The sequence below is a fragment of the Vulpes lagopus genome, chromosome 6 (assembly GCF_018345385.1).
Source record: "Vulpes lagopus strain Blue_001 chromosome 6, ASM1834538v1, whole genome shotgun sequence".
Lineage (NCBI taxonomy): Eukaryota > Metazoa > Chordata > Mammalia > Carnivora > Canidae > Vulpes > Vulpes lagopus.
In genome coordinates this window covers 23,441,504-23,464,202 of record NC_054829.1, presented here as the reverse complement: position 1 = coordinate 23,464,202, position 22,699 = coordinate 23,441,504, and the positions used below count along the sequence as shown (strand labels likewise).

General features: G+C 52.6%; 2 protein-coding genes across 2 annotated transcripts in view; one reads left to right on the top strand and one right to left on the bottom strand.

The window, feature by feature from the left end:
* Positions 1-919: 919 nt before the first annotated feature.
* On the bottom strand, positions 920-11,759 carry ZDHHC22 (zinc finger DHHC-type palmitoyltransferase 22). The gene is made up of 3 exons (XM_041759996.1): positions 11,628-11,759; positions 8,751-9,290; positions 920-3,970 (listed from the first exon to the last, which is right to left on the bottom strand). The coding sequence occupies exons 2-3, from the start codon at positions 9,274-9,276 to the stop codon at positions 3,705-3,707; spliced, it is 792 nt and encodes a 263-aa protein (XP_041615930.1). The 5' UTR covers positions 9,277-9,290; positions 11,628-11,759; the 3' UTR covers positions 920-3,704.
* Positions 11,709-22,699, top strand: part of TMEM63C (transmembrane protein 63C) — a 104,170-nt gene continuing 93,179 nt past the window's right edge. The window contains exon 1 of the mRNA XM_041759992.1: positions 11,709-11,752. The gene's annotated coding sequence lies outside the window, so the exon portion shown is untranslated. The remainder of the gene's footprint in view (positions 11,753-22,699) is intronic.

The window sequence follows — 22,699 nt, the reverse complement described above, 5'->3', positions numbered from 1 at the left end:
GAGATGTGGAATGAGCAAATGAGCACAAAATCTAAGCATTTGTTTGGTCAATATTTACTGAGCACCTACTATGTACCCAGCTCCTGCTAGGCATTCAGGATACAACGGTGAAAAGGCGAGAGTGTCTGACCTGTGGAGTGTAGACAGCCCATGCTCTAGAATGTGCTGAAGATTAGCCACAGCTCTATTCATCTCCTCCCTGCCCCTCACCCAGCATACCAATGGTTGCTCATTGGCATGTGTCCAGGGAACGCAGACCCATATACATACAACACTGGCCTAGGCTGAAGATTCTTCAGCAGCCCAGATGGAACTAGCACTTTGTAGTTGTGTCTTCCACTAGTCCAGGCCTGCTTGTCTTTAGGATGCATCAGACGTCATGCCCATTCACCTGCTCAGGGACCACTCCCTTCCTGCAGGGCCCCACCCCCTCTCTGTTGCCCCCAGGACTGGGCAGCTTGTAGTCTCCAAGTGTTGTAGGGGCTGAAAGGTCAGGGAGCCTGGCTGATCCTCAGGAGCCGTCAGCTCTGACTGTGATGGATAACTGAGTGGCTTCTCTTCATGGAGAAGGGGTGGGAGAAGAAGAGGAGTGGGCGGCGGAGGAGGAAAGCTCCCAGGTTAGACCTTCTACTCCTGGTCTCCATGGGTCCACAGATCCCAGCACACAGACATGCTACCACCCCTGGGGTGGTATCCGCACATTTACCAACCACATAGCACTATCCTGCTCCGTCACAAAGGACACTAGCTGATGGGCTGGAGGAGGATCCTGGGGGTTCCATGCAGATAACAGACATTGCCCTTTTAAACACTGAATTCTGAGGTGAGCCTGGGATTCCAGGAGAGGAGCAGGAGCAGCTGGAGCAGCAGGGGTGGGTCCCCAGGGAGTCTGGAGAGTGGCTATTTACCTACTAGAATAGAAGTATTTTTAATACTTACCTTCAATATTTCAATGGCTACTATGACAGTGTCAGTGCATTCCAGCCTTGCCAGCCCTACTACCAACCGTGGTGCCCGTGTGATCACATCAAATCCAATTTAACACCACATATTTTATTGATGTTTTTTTTTATCAACAATACAGGGCCATGTATACAAATGCTACCCCAGTTCCATACCGGGCAACCTCCCCACCATCACCACCCACTGACCAGTCTGTCAGGAGTCAACCCCCGCAGGTCTCTTTTTTATTTCTTTTCCCCATGTCAAGCCTCACAGTGCTCAGCCTCCAGGAGGCTGGGAATGGCATGGCTAGCTTCCAAGCTTGAGTTTGGGTTGGGAGAGAGCCAAGGCCTGGATTGCCCAGGACCTCTCTTCCCTTCCCTTCCACTCCCACTGTTTAAGTATGGACAGAACTGGGGGTGAAGATGCTCCCCAATGACTCCTCCAGCCAGCCAGCCTGGGCTCCTCTTCAGCCTTCTCTGCAAATATCCTTCCCCTCCAAGTGACCTGCCCTGCTGACACCAACATGGCAGAAGAATCATTTTTCAAGGGGCAGGAGTCAGTGCATGGGGGCAGTGACAAGATGCCCCTGACCGCAGAGATCTTGTTGCCTTGTTCATCAATTTTTGTTTGTTTCAAGTTTTTATTTAAATTCCAGTTAGTTAACACCAAGTGTAATATTAGTTTCAGGAGTAGAGGTTAGTGATTCATCACTTACATATAACACCCAGTGCTCATCACAACAAGTGTGTCTTGTTCATCATTGTATACCAGTGCCTGGAAGAGACTTGGAATATAGTTGGCACTCAATAAATATATGTAGGATGGATGGATGGATGGATGGATGGATGGATGGATGGATGAATGAATAGATATGGGAGGGAGTGTGAGCCAGTGATGCTATTACCACATTAGCCCTATAGGGGGCATGAAGGCAGGACCAAAGTAAAGTCCTCCCCAACTCTGCTCAAGATCTCAGGGTGTTGTGTGGCGACGCTTGGGGTTGCTGTGGCCACCAGTTGGACACTGTAGGCTGTGGACTTCAGCCCTGCTGCCTGCATGGATGGCAGACTGACTTTGGTATACAGTCAGAAGGGGCACTTGTGTTGTCCCCACTCCTGAATATTTCCCAGAGATTTGATCCTCTGGGTCCTAGAACATACAGCAGTGTCCCCATCGAACCAATTAGATAAGCAGAGATGGTCTCACAACTGCACCCCTACATTTTGGTCTCCCCTGTTCCCAAGCTTCAACTCTCCCAACCTCACCTCTCAGAGCTGAGCATGACCTTTCAGCTCTTCCCACCCCTGCCCCCACCTGCCCTGAAACTGCTCCATCTCCCTTTCCTCAAATGCCAACCTCCTCAACCAGCATTAATACCTAGGTTGTCCTGTCTATCCAGAGACTCCCTCTTCAGTGGCTAAGTAGGATCCTGAAAGTTTGCATCATGATTTTCAGGCTTCTCCATGCCTGCTCCCCCCTTCCTGAAAGCAAATAATTCACAGGCATCTCTATAATCTTGCCTCTGGACCAGGCAATCACAAAGAGGACACCAGAATCTTGGGGGTGGGAAAGGATCTTCCGTTTCTTGACCCTATGCAGAAATTCTTTCCATGGCATGCCTGCCAGATGACTGGCCAGTCCCTGCTGGAATACCTCCAGTGGGGCACTCTTTACCTCCCCAGGCAGCCATTCAAACACTGAACAGCTTTAGCTGCTAGAATGTCCTTCAGAAATGAACCCACTCACTCTTCTCATTCTTGTTCCTCAAATATCCCACTGCCCAACCTCTGTGTGGCCTCTCCTCTTCCCTCCCCTAAGCATTCTGTTTTCACAACAAAACTCCTCCTCTTCATCTCTCTCTCTCTCTCTCTCTCTCTCTCTCTCTCTCTCTCTGTCACACACACACACACACACACACATCCCCTTCGGTATGGTTATGCAGTCTCATGCTTCTCTCATTTATCAGTACTTCTTTCCTTCTTCCTTGCCTCCCCAGAACCTAGAAAAGACCCCTCTAGAGGCTAGAGATCAAGAAGGGAAAGCTGGAAGAGTACCAGGGAAAGGAAGCATCCAGGCAGGTCCCAGATTGGGCTGGGGTGGCTAGCCAGGGCAGGCTGGGCAGGGGACAGCACCTAGAAATCCCTGGCCATTGGCTGCTGTCTCCCAGAGAAAAGGCCTTGGCACTTGGCGTTGGAGCAGTAAACTACTGAGTTTCCCTTCCACTGCTCACAATTCCACAGAGAGGATAAGAACACACCCCTCCTTTCTCACCTCACTAGCAGTTGGCAGAGCCAACTTGGCTACCTCTTACATATGATAACTTTAAACATTTTTGCCAGCCTCTAGGCCCCAGAGAGCATCCTACCAACAGCAAGAATCCACTCTGCAATCCTAACATGGGTCTGAGAGAAGAGCTCTAGCTGATAGCAGTGATGACATGAGACATAGAAAAGAGTGGATGAACCAGGCAGAGGGGGAAAGCAGGGGCCTCCTAACCGTTGGCTGGCTCCTGGGAGCCTAGCAATGGCTGGGGGGTGGGGGTAAGGTGAGGCATTTTTCCTGCTTGCCACGATCCACCAGCCAACACTGTTCTCTTACATGCCACAGACCAGGGGCGGATGCTAGAACCTTACCAGCTCAAGGTTGTATCAGGTCATGGGTGGAGACAAAAGTGCCATGGTCTTATGTTCAGGAGGAGTCAAGACACACACACACACACACACACACACACACACACACAGAAATGATGGGAATGCCTGCTACTTGTCGCGCTGCTTGGAGCTCTCACCTCCAACATTGAACATGGGGACCAGCAGGCCCAGCAGCCACCTCTTGCCGAAGACCTCCTGTAAGTTCTTGCGCCAGGGCCGGGCCCTCACCGCCACCCCCTTCCGCACCTGGTGGCGGGTCTGTCCCCGGAGGATCAACAGCAGCTGATGGCAGCAGAAGCCGGCACAGGCCAGGCCGATGGCAAACCAGAGGTAGAGCATGAGGATGACGAACATTTCAGAACCGAGGACAGCTCCTGCGGGGGGGGAGGGGAAGAGGGGGACACACCAGAATTGCTTTACACCCAGGCCACGTACTCAACTGCGACCCGGGCTGCGTTCCGCTAGGGAGAGCGGGAGATTAATGGGACTGAAGCTGTATTTTGTAGCAATCTCCACGCTGCAGCAAGGGACTGGAAGGATGAACTAGTTGACCTAAGTTTTTTCGTGGTGCGGATGGCTCCTGAGGGGAGAGGGGAGGACTGGGGGCGGTGAGCAGAAGAAAAGGAAGCTTCTCTGGGCGTGCCTAGCCGCTGATGTTTCCTCAGAGTCTGGGACTCCGCCGAATCCCTCTGCCTTCTCTTTGTGGTCTGGAAACAGGGAGATGTTTTCTCAGGAGGTGAGGCGGGTGAGCTGAGGATGCTAGAGAGGGAGCCGGCTCCCCGGGCAGTAGCCTTGACTGCAGCGCCATCTTCCTATGGAGCTGGGAGCACTGGCTGGGGGGTCTCCAGAAAGTGACAGCATGATGGAGAACAGGGCCTAGTCATCAAGAAGAGTAAGTCACAAGCTCCGAGGGCAGCGCAGAGCGTTGAGTTAGAGAATAATTCAGTCATTAATGTTAACAAGAGGACAGTGTGGCCACTAGAGCATTTGGCCAGAGCTGTCCTGCCTGTCAGAACTTGCTAAGGCTGGAAGTGGTCCCCAAGGTCATCAGTCCGGCTCCCTGCCTTGGGCAGGACCCCTCCAAACCCCTCCAAACTGGCACTTTTATTATTGCTTTTAAACCCACTGAGTAAGAGATCCCGCACCCTTCTTCAGATCTGGGGTGGTCAGTCCATGCTAGCTTGAATCTCTCAGCTCTGTGGTCTCATACACACTTCTGAATCTCTCTTAGTTGCAATTTTGCTCATCTGTAAAGTGGGTAGAATAAGAATGATTCCATAGGATGCTAGTAATCCCTGCATGACTCAGGGAAATGATGTACAATGTGGCTAGCATTCTGGTTCATACTCAGTGCGATGCTCCCTGCTGAGGGTCATTCACAGATGAGACTACATCCAAGAAGGGCTCACATTTAACTCTTAAGACCACCAAGCTTTCTCCTTCTTTCCAGGACTTGAAGACTGGATAAGCTGCAGCCTTGGCAGCCATGGTAGAGACCCCCCAGCTTAACTTGCCCAGCGGGAGGGTGGTGGTCCACCAGGGAATTCAAAAGCCCTCCTTAGCCCCTCTCTCCCTGCACGACAAGTCCACCACTACCCCTTCCAATGAGATGAAGGTTCCTGCTCCAGAGACATCACCTTACAACCTATTCTGCCTCTGCGAATCTCAACCAAATCCCTCTTCTCTAGCATCCCCTGGCCCCACCCCACCTCCTCCCTGGTCTCTCCAGGCCCCTCAAGGGTTTGGCTTTTACAACTTGTCCGATCTGAGCAGCGGTGGACTCAGCAGCCAGGAGGATATGGACCAGATTCAGGTTTTCTCATTAGCAGCCTCCTTTTGCCCCCAGCCCTGGGAGCTTTGATGGCACGTTTCTCCTTGCAAAACCAGAGACAAGTAAGTCCAGCTGCCCAGGGGATGGAAAGCTCATTCCAGCTGGCGTTTTCAGCAGCCCCTCAGCTGGCATGAGGGTGGCAGTGGGACAGCTTGCATAGGGCAGTTCCATCCCTCTGACCCATTTCTTCCTTGTCAGCATAGATTAGCTCAGGCAGCCACGTGCAGGATGAGGGATCCTGGGACTGCTCTTTGGGCTCCGGGAATGCTGACAGGCAAAGATGGCCCTCTAGCTGGGATGTGAGAACATCAGAGCTGTCAAGTGTAGGGCCCGCCTTGCAACTCAGCTGCACGGATAAACCTGGGCTGATGGAAGCTGTTTTCCATAGGCTTTTTTCTGGCACTAAATCAAGACATGCGGAAAAGACCTTGTGGCCTTTTCCTGGCCCCTTGCAGCAGCTACAAAAGGCTATTCTGGGGACCTGCTTTCCCTTGAAGTGTTTGAAGTTGCTCAGCCTGGCTGCCTCAGCTCCTTTGAATTATTTAATAATAGTTCTGCTTCTTTTAGAAAAATCACAGAATTCTCCTGAAAGGCCTGAACGGTCACACGATCCAATCCTTCCACCTCTCCTTCCTACCAGGCATCTGTAACACCTTTGACAGATTGTCACCCAGCATCTTTAATAGACATCCAGGGACAAGAACATCCCTCCCTCCCAAAGTGGCTCATTCATCAAGAAGCAGCTTCAGAGGCAGCTCCAGGGAGGCCATGCAGTGCAGCGGAAAGAGGATGAGCTAGCTCTAAGGGGCTAGCAGCCCTGAGTCTCCATCTCGGGTTAGAGTCACACTAGTCATGTTGGTTTAGAAGCAACTTAACCTTGCTGAGCCTTTGGTTCCTGAGCCTTTAAAATGGATATGATGGTACTTACCTCACAGACTTGTTGTGGGGATTGAATGAAAGAAAACCTGCCTTGCTATGCTGGCACTTCTGACTCGGGGCAGTACCGCAGCTGCGGACAGCTCAATCTGTTAAACAGCTTGTCCCCTCCTATTGCCTCCTGTCCACCTGTCCTCCTGAGCAGATGAGAGAGGGTGTGCCCACAGCCCTTTGGGCTGAGAATTAGAGAGAGAGGGGATAGGAAGGGAGAAGCCGAAGGGGTGAGTTGCAGGGAGTGAGAAGGGCTGGCCCGGGGCGGGAAGAAAGGTCAGCAAAGGAGGAGGATGGATAGATGGATGAAATGGGAGAGTTGGAGATTAGAAATCTTGGCCTCCTTTCCCTGGTGGGTATGAGGAGGAGTTTGGAAAAGGGGGCGGGACTCACCCTGCTGCTGCACCAGGGATCTGGGCCCCAAGGTAGGTACTGACTGGCTCTGTTCCCCACCCCCCACCCTCCCACCCCCCCGCCCAGATCAAAGCAAGAGCTCCTCTTCCTTTCTGTCCTGTCTCCAAAACCTAGCACATATGGACAAGCCTCAAGCCCAGGCTTATCTCAAATCAAACCATTTCAAGATCCTTCCTTTGGAACCATTCATTTTGATATGATGAAGCTACTTGGAAAAGAAAGTGTAATCAGGCTCTCTCTGGCTCTCCTCATCCCTCCACCTGCCTGTGCTCACACTCCACCCCCTGGCCCGCCCACCTACCCACCCCCGTCCTGGTTATTTTGGTCCTAGCAGTCTCCTGTGCCCATGCCAGGATCCAGAAGGCCCCAAAGCTCTGAGTTCTGGGCCGAACTCAGCCATCAGCCCTCAAGGCAACCCTACAGCTGGGACGGCTGGGGCCTTCCTACGCTTCGGAGTTCCCACTCTGATGGCGCAACAGTTCTACTCCTGCGAAGGACCAGGATGCAGTCCCAACAAAGACCAACATGATGGCTTCCCTCAGAGTGGAGCAGAACTTTTGTGAGTGGCCAGCCCAGGCACATCAAGACAGTCTTGGGCTCCCAATGGAAATAGCCATGTCTTTCTTTGTCCCTGAAAAGTCCGTAGGTGAAGAAACGTGCTAGATTCCCTGTGCTGCTAGGGGTTGTTTCAAGACCTGGGGTTGAGGGAGGCACAGAGGCTGCTGGTTGGTAGTAGTAAGATCCTGGGCAAGCTGTTTAATCCCATCTGAGCCTCAGTGTCTTCATCTGAGAGATGGAGATAACAATCTCACGCACACTCATGCGTGCATGCTACCAACTATAAGAGCCAAGTCAGCTGGAGTCAAAAGCCAGGGTAGGGATGGAATGGAAGGAAATGAGGTAGGGGCAAATTTCAAGTCCAGGTAAAGTGGTAAGAACTGCCACCAGGAGCCAGATCCCTCTAGGCCAGGAATCAAAGAGCTCTCCCTGAGACACACCATATCAAATACAGACCCCACAGGGTGCTCAGCTGAGTGCTAGTGGGAAGGCCCACATGCCTGGCTCCTGTAAGTGTGAGAGCCTCCTTGGAGGGTCAAATCCCATGCCAGTCCCATAGCTCTGTGATGTGAACATGGAACCATTCAACATGGCACATCTCCAGCTGCAGGTGCCCTTTGCTCCAAGCCATCTCTAGGCTAAAAAGCAGCCTGGTAGGAACAAACACATGGGCAAGAGGGCAGGGCTTAGCCTCCTGCTGGCTTACTGTGCTTGGTTGGCAAGACCTTTGGAAGGCAAATCCTTGGGGGAATATGTGAGCAGGGCTGGAGTCTAGGCAGAGGAAGGTCATAGCATGGGCTACATGGAGGGATGGCTAGTACAAGCTGCATGGAGGGATGGTCAGCACCCAGTCCTGTCTGGCAGAGAGTGAGAGTATTGCCTGGGTCACCAGGAGATTCTATGCGCAAATGGCTAGTGGCAAGCAAGGAGGAGACGATGAATGAGAACTGGGGGTGAAGAGCGAGGTGGCCAGGTAAAATACAGTATGCCCAGTTAACTTGAATTTCAGATAGATAACAGAATTTTTATTTTTTTAAAGAGTTATTTACTTTAGAGAGAGCACCCTGAGTGGATGGGTGGGGGGAGTGGCAGAAGGAGAGGATCATCAAGCAGACTCCTCACTCTGCACAGAACCGGAAGCAGGGTTCTCTCTCACAACCCTGAGATCACGACTTGAGCCAAAACAAGAATCCACAGCTTAACCTACTGAGCCACCCAGGTGCCTCGATAACAGAATTTTTAAAATCTAGGTATGCCCCATGCAATAGTTAGGACATACTTATTACTAAGAAGCCATGCATTGTTCATCCGCCCTTCCGATTTAACTGGGCATCCTGTGTTTTTCTTTGCTGAACGCGGCAAACTTGGGGTGGGGGTGGAGGGTCCCTGTGTGGGGCCCAACCTGCCTGCCGAGGCCCACTCACCGGAGAAGAACTGGCTGATGGAGGTGGGAAGGAGCGTGAGGAAGGCCAGGGGGTGGGCGAAGGAGGTGGAAAGGGCCGCGGAGATGTAGGCCACGCCGGCCACCATGGAGTAGAGGCAGGCAAGGGAGGTGTAGAGGCAGAACAGGACGAAGTTGCGCATGTTCCTGCCGCCGATGCAGTTGCCCGTGAAGAAACAGTGATGGTCGTGCCTCAGGGTGACTCTGGCGCACACTCGGCAGAAGTGGGTGCTGGGTGGGGGGCATGGGGCCCTCCTGGCCGGGGGCCCCTGGCAGGCGTCCAGGTCTTCGGGGGAGTTCTGGATGACCAGGACGTAATTGCCCAGGGCATTGGTGGAGAGGAACAGGAAGAGCGCCCCGTGGAGCAGCGCGGGAGGGAAGAGGCGGGCGGCTGCGGGGTCCTGGCGCATGCTGGGCAGGAAGAGGAAGAGCTGCAGCGCCAAGGTCACCAGGGAGATGCACAAGAAGTAGGCGGGGGCCACCACGTTGAGCAGCCTCAGGGCCAGCATCCTCGATTACATTCCTAAGGGGCCCAGGGTGAGAGGAAGACTCACTGCCGTGTCCAGGGAGGCGTAGTCCGGCCGTCCCACCCCACCCAAATCCAACCCCTCCCCCACCCCTGTCCCTCGGATCAGCCCTCTCCTCTCTTCCCTAACCCGAGACCAAGCAGGTGTGATACCCTGACTGAAAGTGCTTCTGGGTGGGTGGGGGCAGGCCCTACCTTGGGGTGCCCGCTCCCTCGGTTTCTGAACATCTGAGTGACCTCTGGGGTCAGGGACAAGGAGGGCAAGGCCAGGCCTTATTCGCTCTCTGGTGAGGATGAGGGGCATGGGGCTAGGGCTCTGCTCCTCTATGGCAGAAGAAAGGAGCCCAGGTTTGGGATTTCTCCTTCAGACCCCCTTGGAGGAGAAAGCAAAGAATTTGGGGTGGACCAGAGAGAAATGACCTTTTGGAAGTCCTGCCTCACCTCCTTTTCTCTGGCCCTCTGACCCACCCCAGCCCCACCCAATCCTGGGCAATACCCAAGGACCACACCCTTCACCCAGGGCTCTTTGGAGGTATCCCTGTGCTTGTAGGTCCCCGGTGTGTGTGTGGTGGGTGCTGAGTGGAGGGTGTTCTGTGCATGACCGTGGAGGCTGCGTGCGCCTGGCTGTGTGTGTGTGTGCGTGTATCTGTATTACACACGCAGCCGCCGCCACCTGGCTTTAAAAAAAATCAATTACAACAATCAATACGTTCACACAGGCGCTCAGGCAGCGGGCGAGCTGGGGGGGCGGGAATACCTGTGTCAGCGGGTCCCGGTCGGCCCCAGTCTCCGTCCCGGCTGCCCTGGCTCTTGGCAAAGAGCGTTCTCATTCGAAGCCACGAAATGTAAAGCCCCCAGCGCGCCCTCCCCCACCCTCCTGGAGCGAGAAGCCCAAACAACCCCGAGGGCGCAGAAACCCTTTCGGGGCCGACGAGCCCGCCCCGCGGCCGTGGGCGGACCCGCACCCCGCACCCCGCGGCCCGCACCCCGCACCCCGCGGCCCGCACCCCGCACCCCGCGGTCCGCACCCCGCACCCCGCGGCCCGCACCCCGCACCCTGCACCCCGCACCCCGCGGCCCGCACCCTGCACCCCGCACCCCGCACTCCGCGGCCCGCACCGCGCACCCCGCGGCCCGCACCCCGCACCCTGCACCCCGCACCCCGCGGCCCGCACCCCGCACTCCGCACCCCGCACCGCGCACCCCGCACCGCGCACCGCGCACCCCGCGGCCCGCACCCCGCACCCCGCGGCCCGCACCCCGCGGCCCGCACCCCCGCGGCCCGCACCCCGCACCCTGCACCCCGCACCCCGCACTCCGCACCCCCGCACCCCGCACCCCGCGGCCCGCACCCCGCACCCCGCACCCCGCGGTCCGCACCCCGCACCCCGCGGCCCGCACCCCGCACCCTGCACCCCCGCACCCCGCGGCCCGCACCCTGCACCCCGCACCCCGCACTCCGCACCCCGCACCGCGCACCCCGCACCGCGCACCCGCGCACCCCGCGGCCCGCACCCCGCACCGCGCACCCCGCCACCCGCCCCCGCACGCACCCCGAGGCCCGCACCGGCGCACCCCCGCACCGCGCACCGCGCACCCCGCGGCCCGCACCCCGCTCCCCGCCCGCCGCCCGCCGCCCCGGGTCCTCCCCAGCCTCGGGCGCCGCCGGGAAGTGGGATTCCCAGCGCCCGAGACAACTTTTCCGGGGCTGAGGAGTCGGCGAGCCCCGGGCGCCAAGAAAAGTTCTGGGAAGGCGGCGGCACCGCGGCGGGGCGGGAGCCACGGGGCCTCGGCGGGCGGCCCCGTGCGGGGTGGGGGCCGGTCACCCTGGGGTCCCCCGCAGGTGCGGGGCGCCCGGGGGCTGCGGGGCTGCGGGGCGCGGGCGGCGGGCGGCGGGGCTCGGCCGGACTCGCGGGGAGGCGGTCGCCGGGGCTGCGGGGCGCCCGGGGGCTGCGGGGCTGCGGGGGCGGCGCTGCCCACCCGGGGGAGCCCTGGGCTCGGCGCTCGGGCGAGGCGAGTGTCTTCCCCGCGCCGGTCGCCAGGGGGGCGCGGGAGCAGCCTCCAGATGCGCCGGGGAAGGCGGCGCGGGGCCGGGCCGGGCCGGGCCGGGGCGGGGGCGCTCGGCGGGCGGGCCCCGCACCCGAGCGCCCAGCGCCGAGCCCCCCGGGCGGCCCGGGGGCGCGGGGAGCCGCCCGCTCGGCGCCCGCGGCGGAGGGCGGCCGGGCCGGAGCCCCAGCGAGGCAGGCGGCGCGGCGGCCGCGGGTCCCGGCCACCGCCTCCCGGACGCCGGGGAAGCCGCCCGCGCCGCCGCAGAGGGCCGGGAAGCGAACTCACCGCGCTCGGGCCGCCGACCGGAGGAGCCCTGGACGCCGGCGCTCGCCCTGCCCGAGGCTGCAAAGTTGTGGGCTCGGCCCCGCCGGCTCGCAGCCTCCGCGCGCTCCGCTCCGGGGACTGGGCAGGTAGCGGGGATGCGGGGAGGAGGGAGCGGGCAGCTGCCGCCCTCCCACTGGGGCGCCGGCGAGGGGGGGCCAGGAGGCGCGGGGACGGCCGCTGGGCACCCCTCAACCCGCCAGCCCCCTCCCGGCCTGGGGGCGGCGCTCTGGCCACCCCTCTCCGCACCGCGACTGGCGCCCCCTTCCTCTCCGCGGGCGCCGGCTGGGGCGCCCCGCCTGACCCCCCCCCCCCCCCACCGGGGGTCTGCAGGGAGCGCCGAGGTGCACGTCCTGGCCCTCGCCTGCTCCCCCCACCCCCAGACCCTGCCTCGAAGTGGGGGAGCCTGGGGGGGGAGATCAGCCTGCGGGGGGGGGGGCCACACCCATAAAGACCCGCGTCCTCATGCACCCAGGGGTTGAGGGCCCCGACTCTGGAGCCCGTCGGCCTGGGTCTCCATATCCGCCATTCACCGCGGTGTGATCTTCAGATTCCAGTTTCCTCATCTGTAGAACAGAGGCGTAAGGATCGCAGGACAACCTAGGTAAAGCCCTTAAACGGGGCCGCCCCTGGTAAGCACTATTGGAGTATGATGAGCTCATAATTGGTGACACTATTCGCTGGGCTCTTGTTCTGTACCAGGCAGGGTGCTAAGCCTTGAGCAGAGGCCGGCTTGGTTAACCCTCTCAAGCAGAAGTTCAGTCATCCCCCCATTGTATGGATGAGGAGGTTGAGGCACAGAGAAGCTAAGTCGCATGGCCAGCGTCATCCCGGGAAATGACGGAGCCTGGATTCCAACTAAGGCACAGGCTCTCGGCCTCTGTACAGCCCGAATCACCCTGAGACCCAGGGGGAGCTCTGATTTGGGAGAAGGGAAGACAACAGAAGGATTTATCCAGACACAGTGCTTGAACCAGGAGCTCCTGCCTGGAGCCCCATCCCCACCTCCCTGTTCCAGTCCTTCCCCTTCCTGCCTCCACTATTCTGAGGTGGGTACTGAGAGGCACAGGAGAAAGAGGGCCAGAGGGCAGAGACACTTGGCCAGTGTGCGTCAGTGGGGAGGAAGCAGAGAAAGCTTTAGAGACACTGCAGGAATAATGGTGCCACCACTACCTCAATTTCCTGGGCTGTCATAGCTCACTCATCTGGCCTATTCCTATTATGTTAGGGAAGGCTAACATCATAAATAAGTGTTTATTGCTTCCTCATCTGGTTGATTAAAACAAGGGCAATCCCTGAACATAAGCACCATATGCTTAGCAGCTCAGCCTATAGTTTTGAGCCATCAGTTGTTGTTTTCTCCGTATTTTATCAGTGTACATCAAAATAAAAAGGGGGCCCGAAAACCTTTCCATGTCCTCAAAGGGTTCTACATGGAAGCAAAAGAACAGCTTGCAAAGGGGCTGCATTCTGAGAATCTGGTAGCTCTGTGACTCCAGTGGCTACAGGGCAGACACAGGGATGCACAAATGGCCTTTTTCCCTTTAGAGCTGCTTTGTGTCACAATCATGGCTGTCTGGGCCCTCTTCGGTAAGCTCTGCGGGCCTCCAGCACTGGCTGGGGAGGGAGGGAGCCTGGAGAGCTTCGTTTGGGCTATATTGATTGAAGATCTCCATTCCCTAAATACCTTGAGAGTCGGGCAGTATTTCTAATTTTATTTTGCATATGGGTGTGTGGTGGGAAGGTGTGCGTCTGGATATGCGTGTGTGTGTGTGTGTGTGTGTGTGTGTGTGTGTGTGTGAGGGGAGGGGAGGGAGAGAGAGAAGCTAAATGAACGTGGGAAGATGGCAGTGGGGGAAGGGAATATTCAGCCAGGAAAGAGTCTGGCTGTGGAAACGCAAATGGACAAGACCAATTACTTAGAAATATAGTTTATCAACTGGAGAGGACATTAAAGCTTCAGAGCTAGAGCTAGTATTTCCTCAGTGCCCCCCCCACCTCCCCTCCCCACCCATATCACTTAGTGAACTGAGTAAGAGGAAGTACAACTGAATGTTGTTTTGTTTTTCTAAACAAAATTCTAAAATTGGTGCTTATCCCTGACAAAATCAATAGGGAGGTCAATTTGAAAACTTCACCTCGATTTTGGACCCCTCAGAATTAAAAAGACTAGGAATGAACATTTTATTGCTACTTACCAGCTGTGGGCCCTGGAGCAGGTCACTTAACCTCTCTGTTCTCAGGCTTCTCATCCCTAAAATGGGGTGAAGATGTTACCTCGTGGTGATGATGATCAAATGGGATAATGTTATTTAAGCACCTCATCCTGGCAGGAGGTGGGACAATGTTAGCTCCTTCCTCCTAGCTCCCTTCTGGGCCCTTATCTTTACCCACAAGAACATCTTGCCTTTCCAGCTGAAGCAAGAGCTCCTGGGCTATGCTGGAAATATTTTGGGGTCCCTTGCGTATCTCCTAGCAGGATGATTTGCCCAGCAGAGACCCTGAATACTAGTGTGTTGACTAATGAGTTGACAGTGGTCTCTCTCAGAGAGGAAAAGCGATGTTCCAAGGTCCTTAAAATGTCTGGTAAGGACACAGCCACCATTGATCTTGCATCCTGCCACTACCCACCCCAACTAGAGTCTCATCCTCCATATACAGCATCAGAAAATAATTTATAAGCTACACTCCTCATTGCCCTTGTCATATTTTCTTATAGTTAAGCAATGACTGTACCTGCAGGCAGTCCCAAGAGAACAAGAGCACAGACAGGCATCTGATTGCTGCCGAGCACTTTCCCAGAAATATGTGCCATAAATCTTGCTATTTGGTGCTATTCTTTGAATAAAATAAATTCCCTCCCAAGAGGCAATCTTTCCATTTTGCCTTAAAGTGTTGTGTACCGAAAGAGGAACTCTATGCAGCAAGCAGCTTCTCCCTTGGGTGGGGAATCCCACACACATGTCTCTCTGGCCCTACAGCTCCTAGCAGTTTAGGATGGAGAACATTCCAAGATTCAAGGGGCCACAATGAAGGAGGCTGTAGGGATTTTCCTCCATTCTCAAACTCTTATTATATCATATTGATCAAGGTGAAGATAAACTGGGGTCTTAAAGTTAACTGGTGCCCTGAAATTAAGACTTCAATAGACATCCTCAGACAGGATGCTCTTTGCTGCAGATAGCAAGTCATAGCCAGGGGCAACCACAGAGTGCTCCTGAAGTCTCAGAAGGCTTAGTGAGACGCCATCCCCGCCTGGCTGGATCCAAAAAACATGTAAGTGTAATAATCTTTGTCTTAGCGAACCAAATACATGGAAATTGTATTATTACAAAATTTCTATTTGGAGGTGGTAATGTACTTGGCCAACTACGTCTTCATTTTAGCAACAACAACATTACTTTGATGTAATAAAGTGCTTTGCAGGCTACAAAGTACATCCACAAAATTAAAATTTTATTCCATGAGTCTCTCAACAGCCCTGTAGGCTAGCTGGGGCAAAAATTATTAAACCCATTTTTCTTATAAGGAAACTGAGTTCAGAGATTTGCTGCATGTTAATTTGCAAACCTTGCCTATGTTCGATTTAAAATGTGCCTTAATACACAAGAATCTCACTGATACTTAACTTTTCTGGAATATCTCACATGCATAAAGGAAACAGGTATAGAGCATACTCCCTCAGCATAAAAGACTGGCACAATTTTTACGTGAGATATTTATGTAAAATTACATGAATAAAGCAAGCTTGCAGCACATTAATCAAATGCTCTCAAGCATTCTGCTGTTTGTGGTGCTGGAGAGTGTGTATGGAATTGGGAGCCGTGATGCTCATCAGCAAAGCCCACATGTCAAGGTAGGAACAGCAGGTCTGAATGTCACCCTCTGGGTGACAGGTAACCCCAGCAGTCCCCCTGGTGATTGATGCATAAGGCTGGAATTCTTGGCTTGGCTTGGCAGCACCTCCTTTGGAGTGTTCAGGCTGTGGAAAAACAAATGTGATCTTTTACCAATTAGCCATGGTTTCCAGGGACCAAGCGGGCAGTGCTGCTAGGGATGCCTATGCCTGTGGACCGGTGCACAGTGTAGCCAAGGTGGTGGCAGCAAGATGAACTGGCCCTTTGGTCTCAAAGCATGCAGGAGGCAGAGGGAGAGAGAAAGAGGGGGCATAGGGAAGGAAAAGAGGAGGGAGGCAGAGGGCAGAGGGCAGAGGAGGGAGAAAGAGAGTGGAAAGAAAAGAAGAGGGGCCGAGGGAGTGCATGCTCATCTGTTTGACATAATCTCACTTTATGTCTTCATGATGGAGGGCGCTCAGGGGCGCAGGGGAGATCAGCTGTCTCTGCTGAGAGCGCTGCAAGGCCAGGTGTCCAGGATGGGAGGGAATGAGGCAGAAGGTTGACATCTCAATTAGAGGAGGAGGGAGGTGAGACCAGGAAAGGCACTGCAGTGCCCTTGGCTGCTTGTGAAACTCTCAGATAGGTTGTAGTATGTTATAACCGTCACAGAGCAGCAGGCGGCCCAGACCTCACACTCCTGACCGCCACCCCCCTTCTGCCTCCATCTCCCCCAGTGCTCCAGCAGAGATGGCCTGGGGCCTAGGAGAGAGGCAGTGTGGTGTGACTGACGGGGGGGGGGGGGGGGGGGGGAGAACGAAAAAAGAAAGAAAGAAAGAGAGAAAGAAAGAAAGAAAGAAAGAAAGGAAGAAAGAAAAGAAAGAAGCAAGTGCTTTTGGTGTGAGCTTTTAGTGCCTGCTGGCCTTGGCCTGAATCCTTCTTTTTCCCATTTACTTGCTGCGTGACCTTGAGCACATTCCTTAGCTTCTCTGAACCTCAAATTCTCTGCCCATTAAATGGGGGTTTTAGCTAACTTGCATTTTGTCATCATTTTTTCACAACAAAGCTGCCAACTCAATAGCACCTGTCCTTTCTACTGAAACAGTCCCCTAGCTACCAGCCACCAAATACTCTTGCTTGCTGCCTAGCACCTACTGCATCCATGATGATCTTGTTTGTATGTCTGTTCACTTGTTTATTGCTTCTTTTCATCGGATAGACTGTAAACCCCCAAGAACAGGGACTTACCCACCAGCTTTGTTTCTGTAGCTTAGATCCAGCACAGAGCCTAGGACATAAATATTAGAATAAATAAGAGGCAGCTTGGGGGACAGAGAGCATAAGGGAACTCTTTGGGGTGTAAAAAAATCTATACCTTGGTTGTGATGATAGTTACATGACTATATGTTTGTTGAAACGTATAGAACTGTTTATACCTCAATTTCTGACCTTTAAAAAAATAGGCTCTAGGGAGCAATGGATAAACAGAATTCAACTCATAAAGATTCATATTTCTGGATGTTTGTTATGTGTCAGGCTGATAGGGGGCCAAGTGCCTTTGCATTGGTTACAATAGCTCTGTCTACTGAAAGTCTGACTCTACCGATTTTGTAGAGGGAGAAGTGGAGACTCAGAATGGTGGTGAGATTTGCCAAGATTGCAAAACGTGCCGGCAGCAGAAATAAAATCTGGGTCGCGTGATTCCAGTGTCCAAGTCCCACCCAATGTGATTCCTTCTGTCTTTCACACCTAAACCCTGACACTGACGTAGAAATAAAGAGCCTGTTTTCCTGATGGCAAAGTAACATGTTATGCTAATGTTGATATCTCTTACACTTTAGTATGAATTAGCCAGCCAAAATCTTTTCTCAATGACACAGGGTGTAGAGAGAATGGGCTTAAAAAAAAAAAAAAAAAACGAAAAAGAAAAAAAAAAAAGAATGGGCTTTTTGCTGGAGATCAGGAATGGGATGGGATGGGGGAGTGGAATTAATATAAACAGGTCTGCAGTAGTGGATGGAAGTGTCAGATGGGACCAGAAGATAAAAGGGAGCCAAAGGAGAGGGTCCGGAAGAGCAATGAGAGGACAGGCTCTGGGGTCCGATGATCTAGGGTCAGATTTGTTTCACCAATCACCTGTACAACCTTCAGCAAGTCAGTTGACCTTTCTGTGTCTCAGGTTCCTTATCTGTAAAACAGGGTTAATTATGATTCCCACCTCATAGAGATGCTATATAGACTAAACCAGATCACATCCATAATGCACTTAGAATAGAGGCTGGCATAGTAAGTATTAAATAAGTGGCAGCTGGTGTGCCTAATTTTTTTCTTTTTTTAAAAAAGATTTAATTAATTAACTAAATTTATTTATTTATTCATGAGAGACACACATAGAGAGGCAGAGATATAGGCAGAGGGAGAAGCGGGCTCCCTGCATGGAGCCTGTTGCAGGACTCAATCCCAGGACCCCGGGACCACGCCCTGAGCCGAAGGAGACGCTCAACCACTAAGCCACCCAGGCGTCCCTAGTGTACCTAATCTTAATTAATTAAACATGGGTTTAAACCAAGATGGAAGTTTGCCTCACTCTCACACAAATGAAGTTTAAAGGAGCCAGTCCAGGGCTGGTAGGGAAGTGTCATGATCACATGGGACCCAGATTCTCTCTATTTTGTTGTCCCATCTTCCTGAGCGTGTTGTCTCATGGCCCAGAATGGTTGCTCCTGTCCCACCCATCATGTCCATATTCCAGCCAGCAAGAAGGAGAAAAAGATAAAGGACATACCCCTCTCTTTAAGGACATCTCCCGGAAGTCACACGCAACACATCCACTTACCTCTCATCAGCCAGGACTTAGTCACATGGCCACATCTAGCTATAGGTACCTATGGAACCAGCTAAAATCTGTGGGTTGTATTGACCCAGAGGGAAAGGAACATTAATTTGGAGGCCAACCTTGGCACTTTTTCTTCTACTATGGGAAAGTTTAGACACATCAAGTTATCCAGCCCCCAGGTCTCCGTACAGAAGCAGGAGTTTCCTAGCATTTTCGATGTCTTTAAGATTCTGTTTCCTCATTGGTCAAATGAGGCTATTACCTCTGCCTTTTCCCACCCTCCCACGGACCCATACCATCCTTCGGGCATTTCTCCTCACAGAAACAGGCCCAAGGAAAGCAGCTCCAGCCCGACAAAGCCCTGACCTCCAATGAACATGGGCAGTGAGCGCTACTGGCAGCCGTGCTCAGTGTCCCAGACCATCTGGCCAGTTCAGCAAGCTTGACAGCTGGCCTTGGATGAGCCAGAAAGGGGAGATAGAAAAGATGTACTTTATTTTTTAATTTTAAAAGACCATACGAGTAACAATTTTTTGTATGAAAGTTTTAAATTTTAATGAAAAATAAAGCCAGAATCCTTTGATCCTAAACCCAGAGATAATAATCATTAATATTTTGTATGTCTTTCAATCTTATTCATTCTGATTTTTTCCTTTTAATTGTCAATTTGGGCTTACATCTTCATCCTCTTTTATAAAAATCAGTATTTAAAATTCTGCAATATTAAGACAATCCTCCCATGTTGATAAATATATTTTCTAAACACCATTTTTGGGAAGATTTATTTATTAATTTGAGAGAGTGAGAGAGCGCGCACGGGGAGGGGCAGACGGAGAGAATCTTTCAAGCACGTGGAGCGCCCCCCCCCCCCCACGGGCTGGATCCCACAACTCATGAGATCATGAGCTGAGCTTAAAGCAAGAGTTGCCTAACCAACTGAGCCACCCAGATGCCCCCAACGTCATTTTTATTTATTTATTTTTTTAAGCTTTTATTTATTTATTCATGAGAGACACAGAGAGAGAGGCAGAGACACAGGCAGAGGAAGAAGCAGGCCCCATACATGGAGATCGATGTGGGCCTCGATCCGGGATTCCAGGACCACGCTCTGGGACAAAGGCAGGCGCTAAACCACTGAGCCACTCAAGGATCCCCAGCCCAACGTCATTTTTAATGGCCAGCCTGATTGTTTCTATTACAGAAGGGACACAGTTTAGGAGGGATACACCAGAATTTGGCTTTGACCTTAGTGTCTGGTCAAACTATGCCCTTCAGTTTCATCTACAGCCTTGGTCTTTGAAAAGCTGAATTGAAGAGCTTAAGTTCAGACTTCATTGTCATTTCTGGGCTCCCTGGACTAGTGTATGATCCATGATTCTGTGACCATGTTACATAATCTTTGCATCCAAGAAGCATAATAACCTCTGTGATACACATATGGCATGTCATTTGGATTTACTGTTAATCATTACTTTCAAATGTCGATAACCTTCTAGATGTAGCGTGTAATGAATATCTCCTTTCATGCTTTAGTTTTTGAAATCCTATCAGCCAGTTAAAGCTTAAATATATATTTATTATTATAAGAGCAAAATGCTGGATCACTCATAATGGTTATAAACATGGTCTCTTTCATGTACAAAAATGATTACGAGTTTTCAAGTGTTTAAATATAGAAGGAAACATTGAAAACTAATTCAAATATTGAGAAGCATGTCAGCCAGATACTTTTTGAGGCAACAACAGTAAAACATTAAAATAATACTATGAAACAGAATAATGGAAAGCAGATTATATTCTAGTTCTGATTTTTGTAGAATTGTTTGGTATGCTTGCATTTCGTAACACTAAACCAAATAATCTTTAAGAATATCAATTTTTAGTTACTCTGTTCTTTTTAGGCCGTTAAGTCTTTAATAAAAAAGTCCAATTGTGAATACCTTTACAATTCATCTTGTAAAGATAAGCTAAAAACAGGATGTCAATCAGCCTCCTAATTTCATGAGGAAGAAAACCTCTATCATATGTAACAGTATCCATGGCGAATCGTGTCTGACCCAACGTGGCAAGGAATATAAAGAACATAAAGAGAAGAAATTATCAGGAAAAGTGAGGATCACACTCCTCCACCATCATCAATCAAAATGAAGCACTGATTTATTAACACAAATGTGCATAATATATAGAGTAGAGGAGCAAGCGGCCACTACTGGCTCTAGGGGGGTGTTATTCTTGTACCGTCATGTTACACTGTTCAGCACTGACAATGCAATTCATTAACAGTGAAGTTATCATCAAGAATAATCTCGGATACAATTTTAGATGTACTCCTGCATCAGAAACATTTGTTCCATGAAGGTGATAGTAGACGTTGGCCTGGACTGCGGCTGAATACTGGTCTCAACACTTGGCCACCTGGCATTCAACCAAAGCGTGTATTGAGTGCATCTCTAATTTTAGATTATTTCTAATTTCTCACTATTATTAGCAACATTGCAATGAATGTCCTAGCACAAACAACCCCATGGGGCTCTATGATTATTTCTTTGGCTGAATTCCTACTAGGAGAGTGGCTGGATCAAAAGGATTCCTATTGCCAAACTACCCTCCTGAAACTTGGTACCAGCTTCCCTCCCACGAGAGGAGTAGAGTAGGGAGAGATTGTATCCTGGCTCCTCCTCAGTGATGGCAGCCGCATTTGCAGCCTCCCACAGCGGTTGGCAGTTGGGTGGTTGAGAGTAGCATCCTTCAGACTGTTCCAAACCCTTCTGGATCCCATCATTGTGATTACGGCTATAATTTGTTTTGTGTTTATCTTCTTTCTGGCATTGTGGTAGACTCTTTAGGTACTTCTTGCATTTTAATCCTCACGATGATGATGCAAAGTAAATATTACTGGCCTAAATTTATAGATAAGGAAACTGAAGCCCAAGGGTTGGGTGGCCCTGCTCCTGGCCTTGATGGAAGCTTCCAGAGGCCTGGCCAAGGAATAACCTGAAAGCCTTCTCTTGCAAGCAAATGAAACCTGTAAGGTCCAATCCCCATGACCCTAACTATTCAACCCTGGGGGCAGCTAAAGGGGCCCCCACACCCTTCTAGGCTGCATCCATTTCCAGCCAGGGCTTGAAGGTGGAAGAAAGGGGAAAGGCAAAAGGCAGTGCTTATGAAACCCTCCTCTGCTTTGGGTTCGGCTCTGTGTTGGGCACTTTACATGCATTGTTGCTTCTTGGTTATTGCTGAAGGAAACTGCATCAGAGCCTCTGCCTTCCTGGAGTGAGCTGCCCCTCCACCTGGGGTGTGTGTGTGTGTGTGTGTGTGTGTGTGTGTAGTAGTAGTAGTAGCAGACTCTAACGGCACCAGGAGCAGGTCAAGATTGTTGGTCACTGAATCCTCCATCACAGCAGGGTGACAGCTGACCACTGGGATGGGGACGGAGTAAACAGTGATCACATGCCCGGGATTTGATATACATGGTCTCGTGGAGGTCTCAACTGCCTGGTGAGACACTCTCCACATCCTCCTGGGGCAGAGCCGGGGGCTGGGGAAAGTGTTCCAGCGGTGCCAGCTGCTGAATGGTGAGGAACCCCAGTAGTCCAGGAGGGATGCGCATCCTTTCTCTGATCTGGACCAGAAGACATACTTCAGTACATTTCTGTACCCTTGTAAGAGTCTGAAGCCTTGAGGAAGAAACAAAGAGCCTGCAGGCCATCCCCCCACCCCCACCACCCAGGAGCAGACAGGCTGCCATTCTGAGGCCCTGCAGGCGGAGATGCACTGTCCCTGAGTTGAGGGCAACCCTTGAGGGTGGACTGTAGGGAGCCTGAATAAGGCGCTGCGCACCGACCCTCTAGCCTGGAGCAGAACTGCCTGGGCCTTGTGGGTGGTGGCAGTGAGGACCCGCCCCTCCTTCCTTCTCTTTTCCACTTCTGGACTCGGGATGTGAGGTGTCAAGGCCTAGAGCAGGTGGGGAAGGAGCTGGTCAGCTCACCCCCCGCCCCCGCATCCTTCAGCAGAGGCACCCACAGCACCCTACGGGGCATTGCCGCAGGATCCCAGAGCCACACAGATCGGGGGGCAATCTGACTCAGTCACTGTCCAGTTATGTGACCTGGAGCAAGTTACTTAACCTCTCTGAGCCTCAGTTCAAGCCATAGAATGTGGCACAGTAACCACTTCTTGTCAGTGGGTCTAAGATTGAGTGAAGGCTCCTGCCCCATTGCCACCCCCGTCAGAAGCCAGCTCTGACTCACCATCTCCAGTGCCCACCAGACCAGGAGCCTCCCCAAGCAGAACCCTGGGACTCCTGGGGCCCCAAGGCCCCATCTGGAGTGCTCCAGGATTTTACCCAAGGCCCTGTAGGCTACACA

Excerpts from the sequence above, each read along its gene's own strand:
- ZDHHC22 (XM_041759996.1), bottom strand. The coding sequence starts at position 9,276 with ATGCTGGCCCTGAGGCTGCTCAACGTGGTGGCCCCCGCCTACTTCTTG. Across the intron at positions 3,971-8,750 it reads CATCAGCCAGTTCTTCTCCG|GAGCTGTCCTCGGTTCTGAA; the intron begins GTGAGTGGGCCT and ends CCCCCCCCGCAG.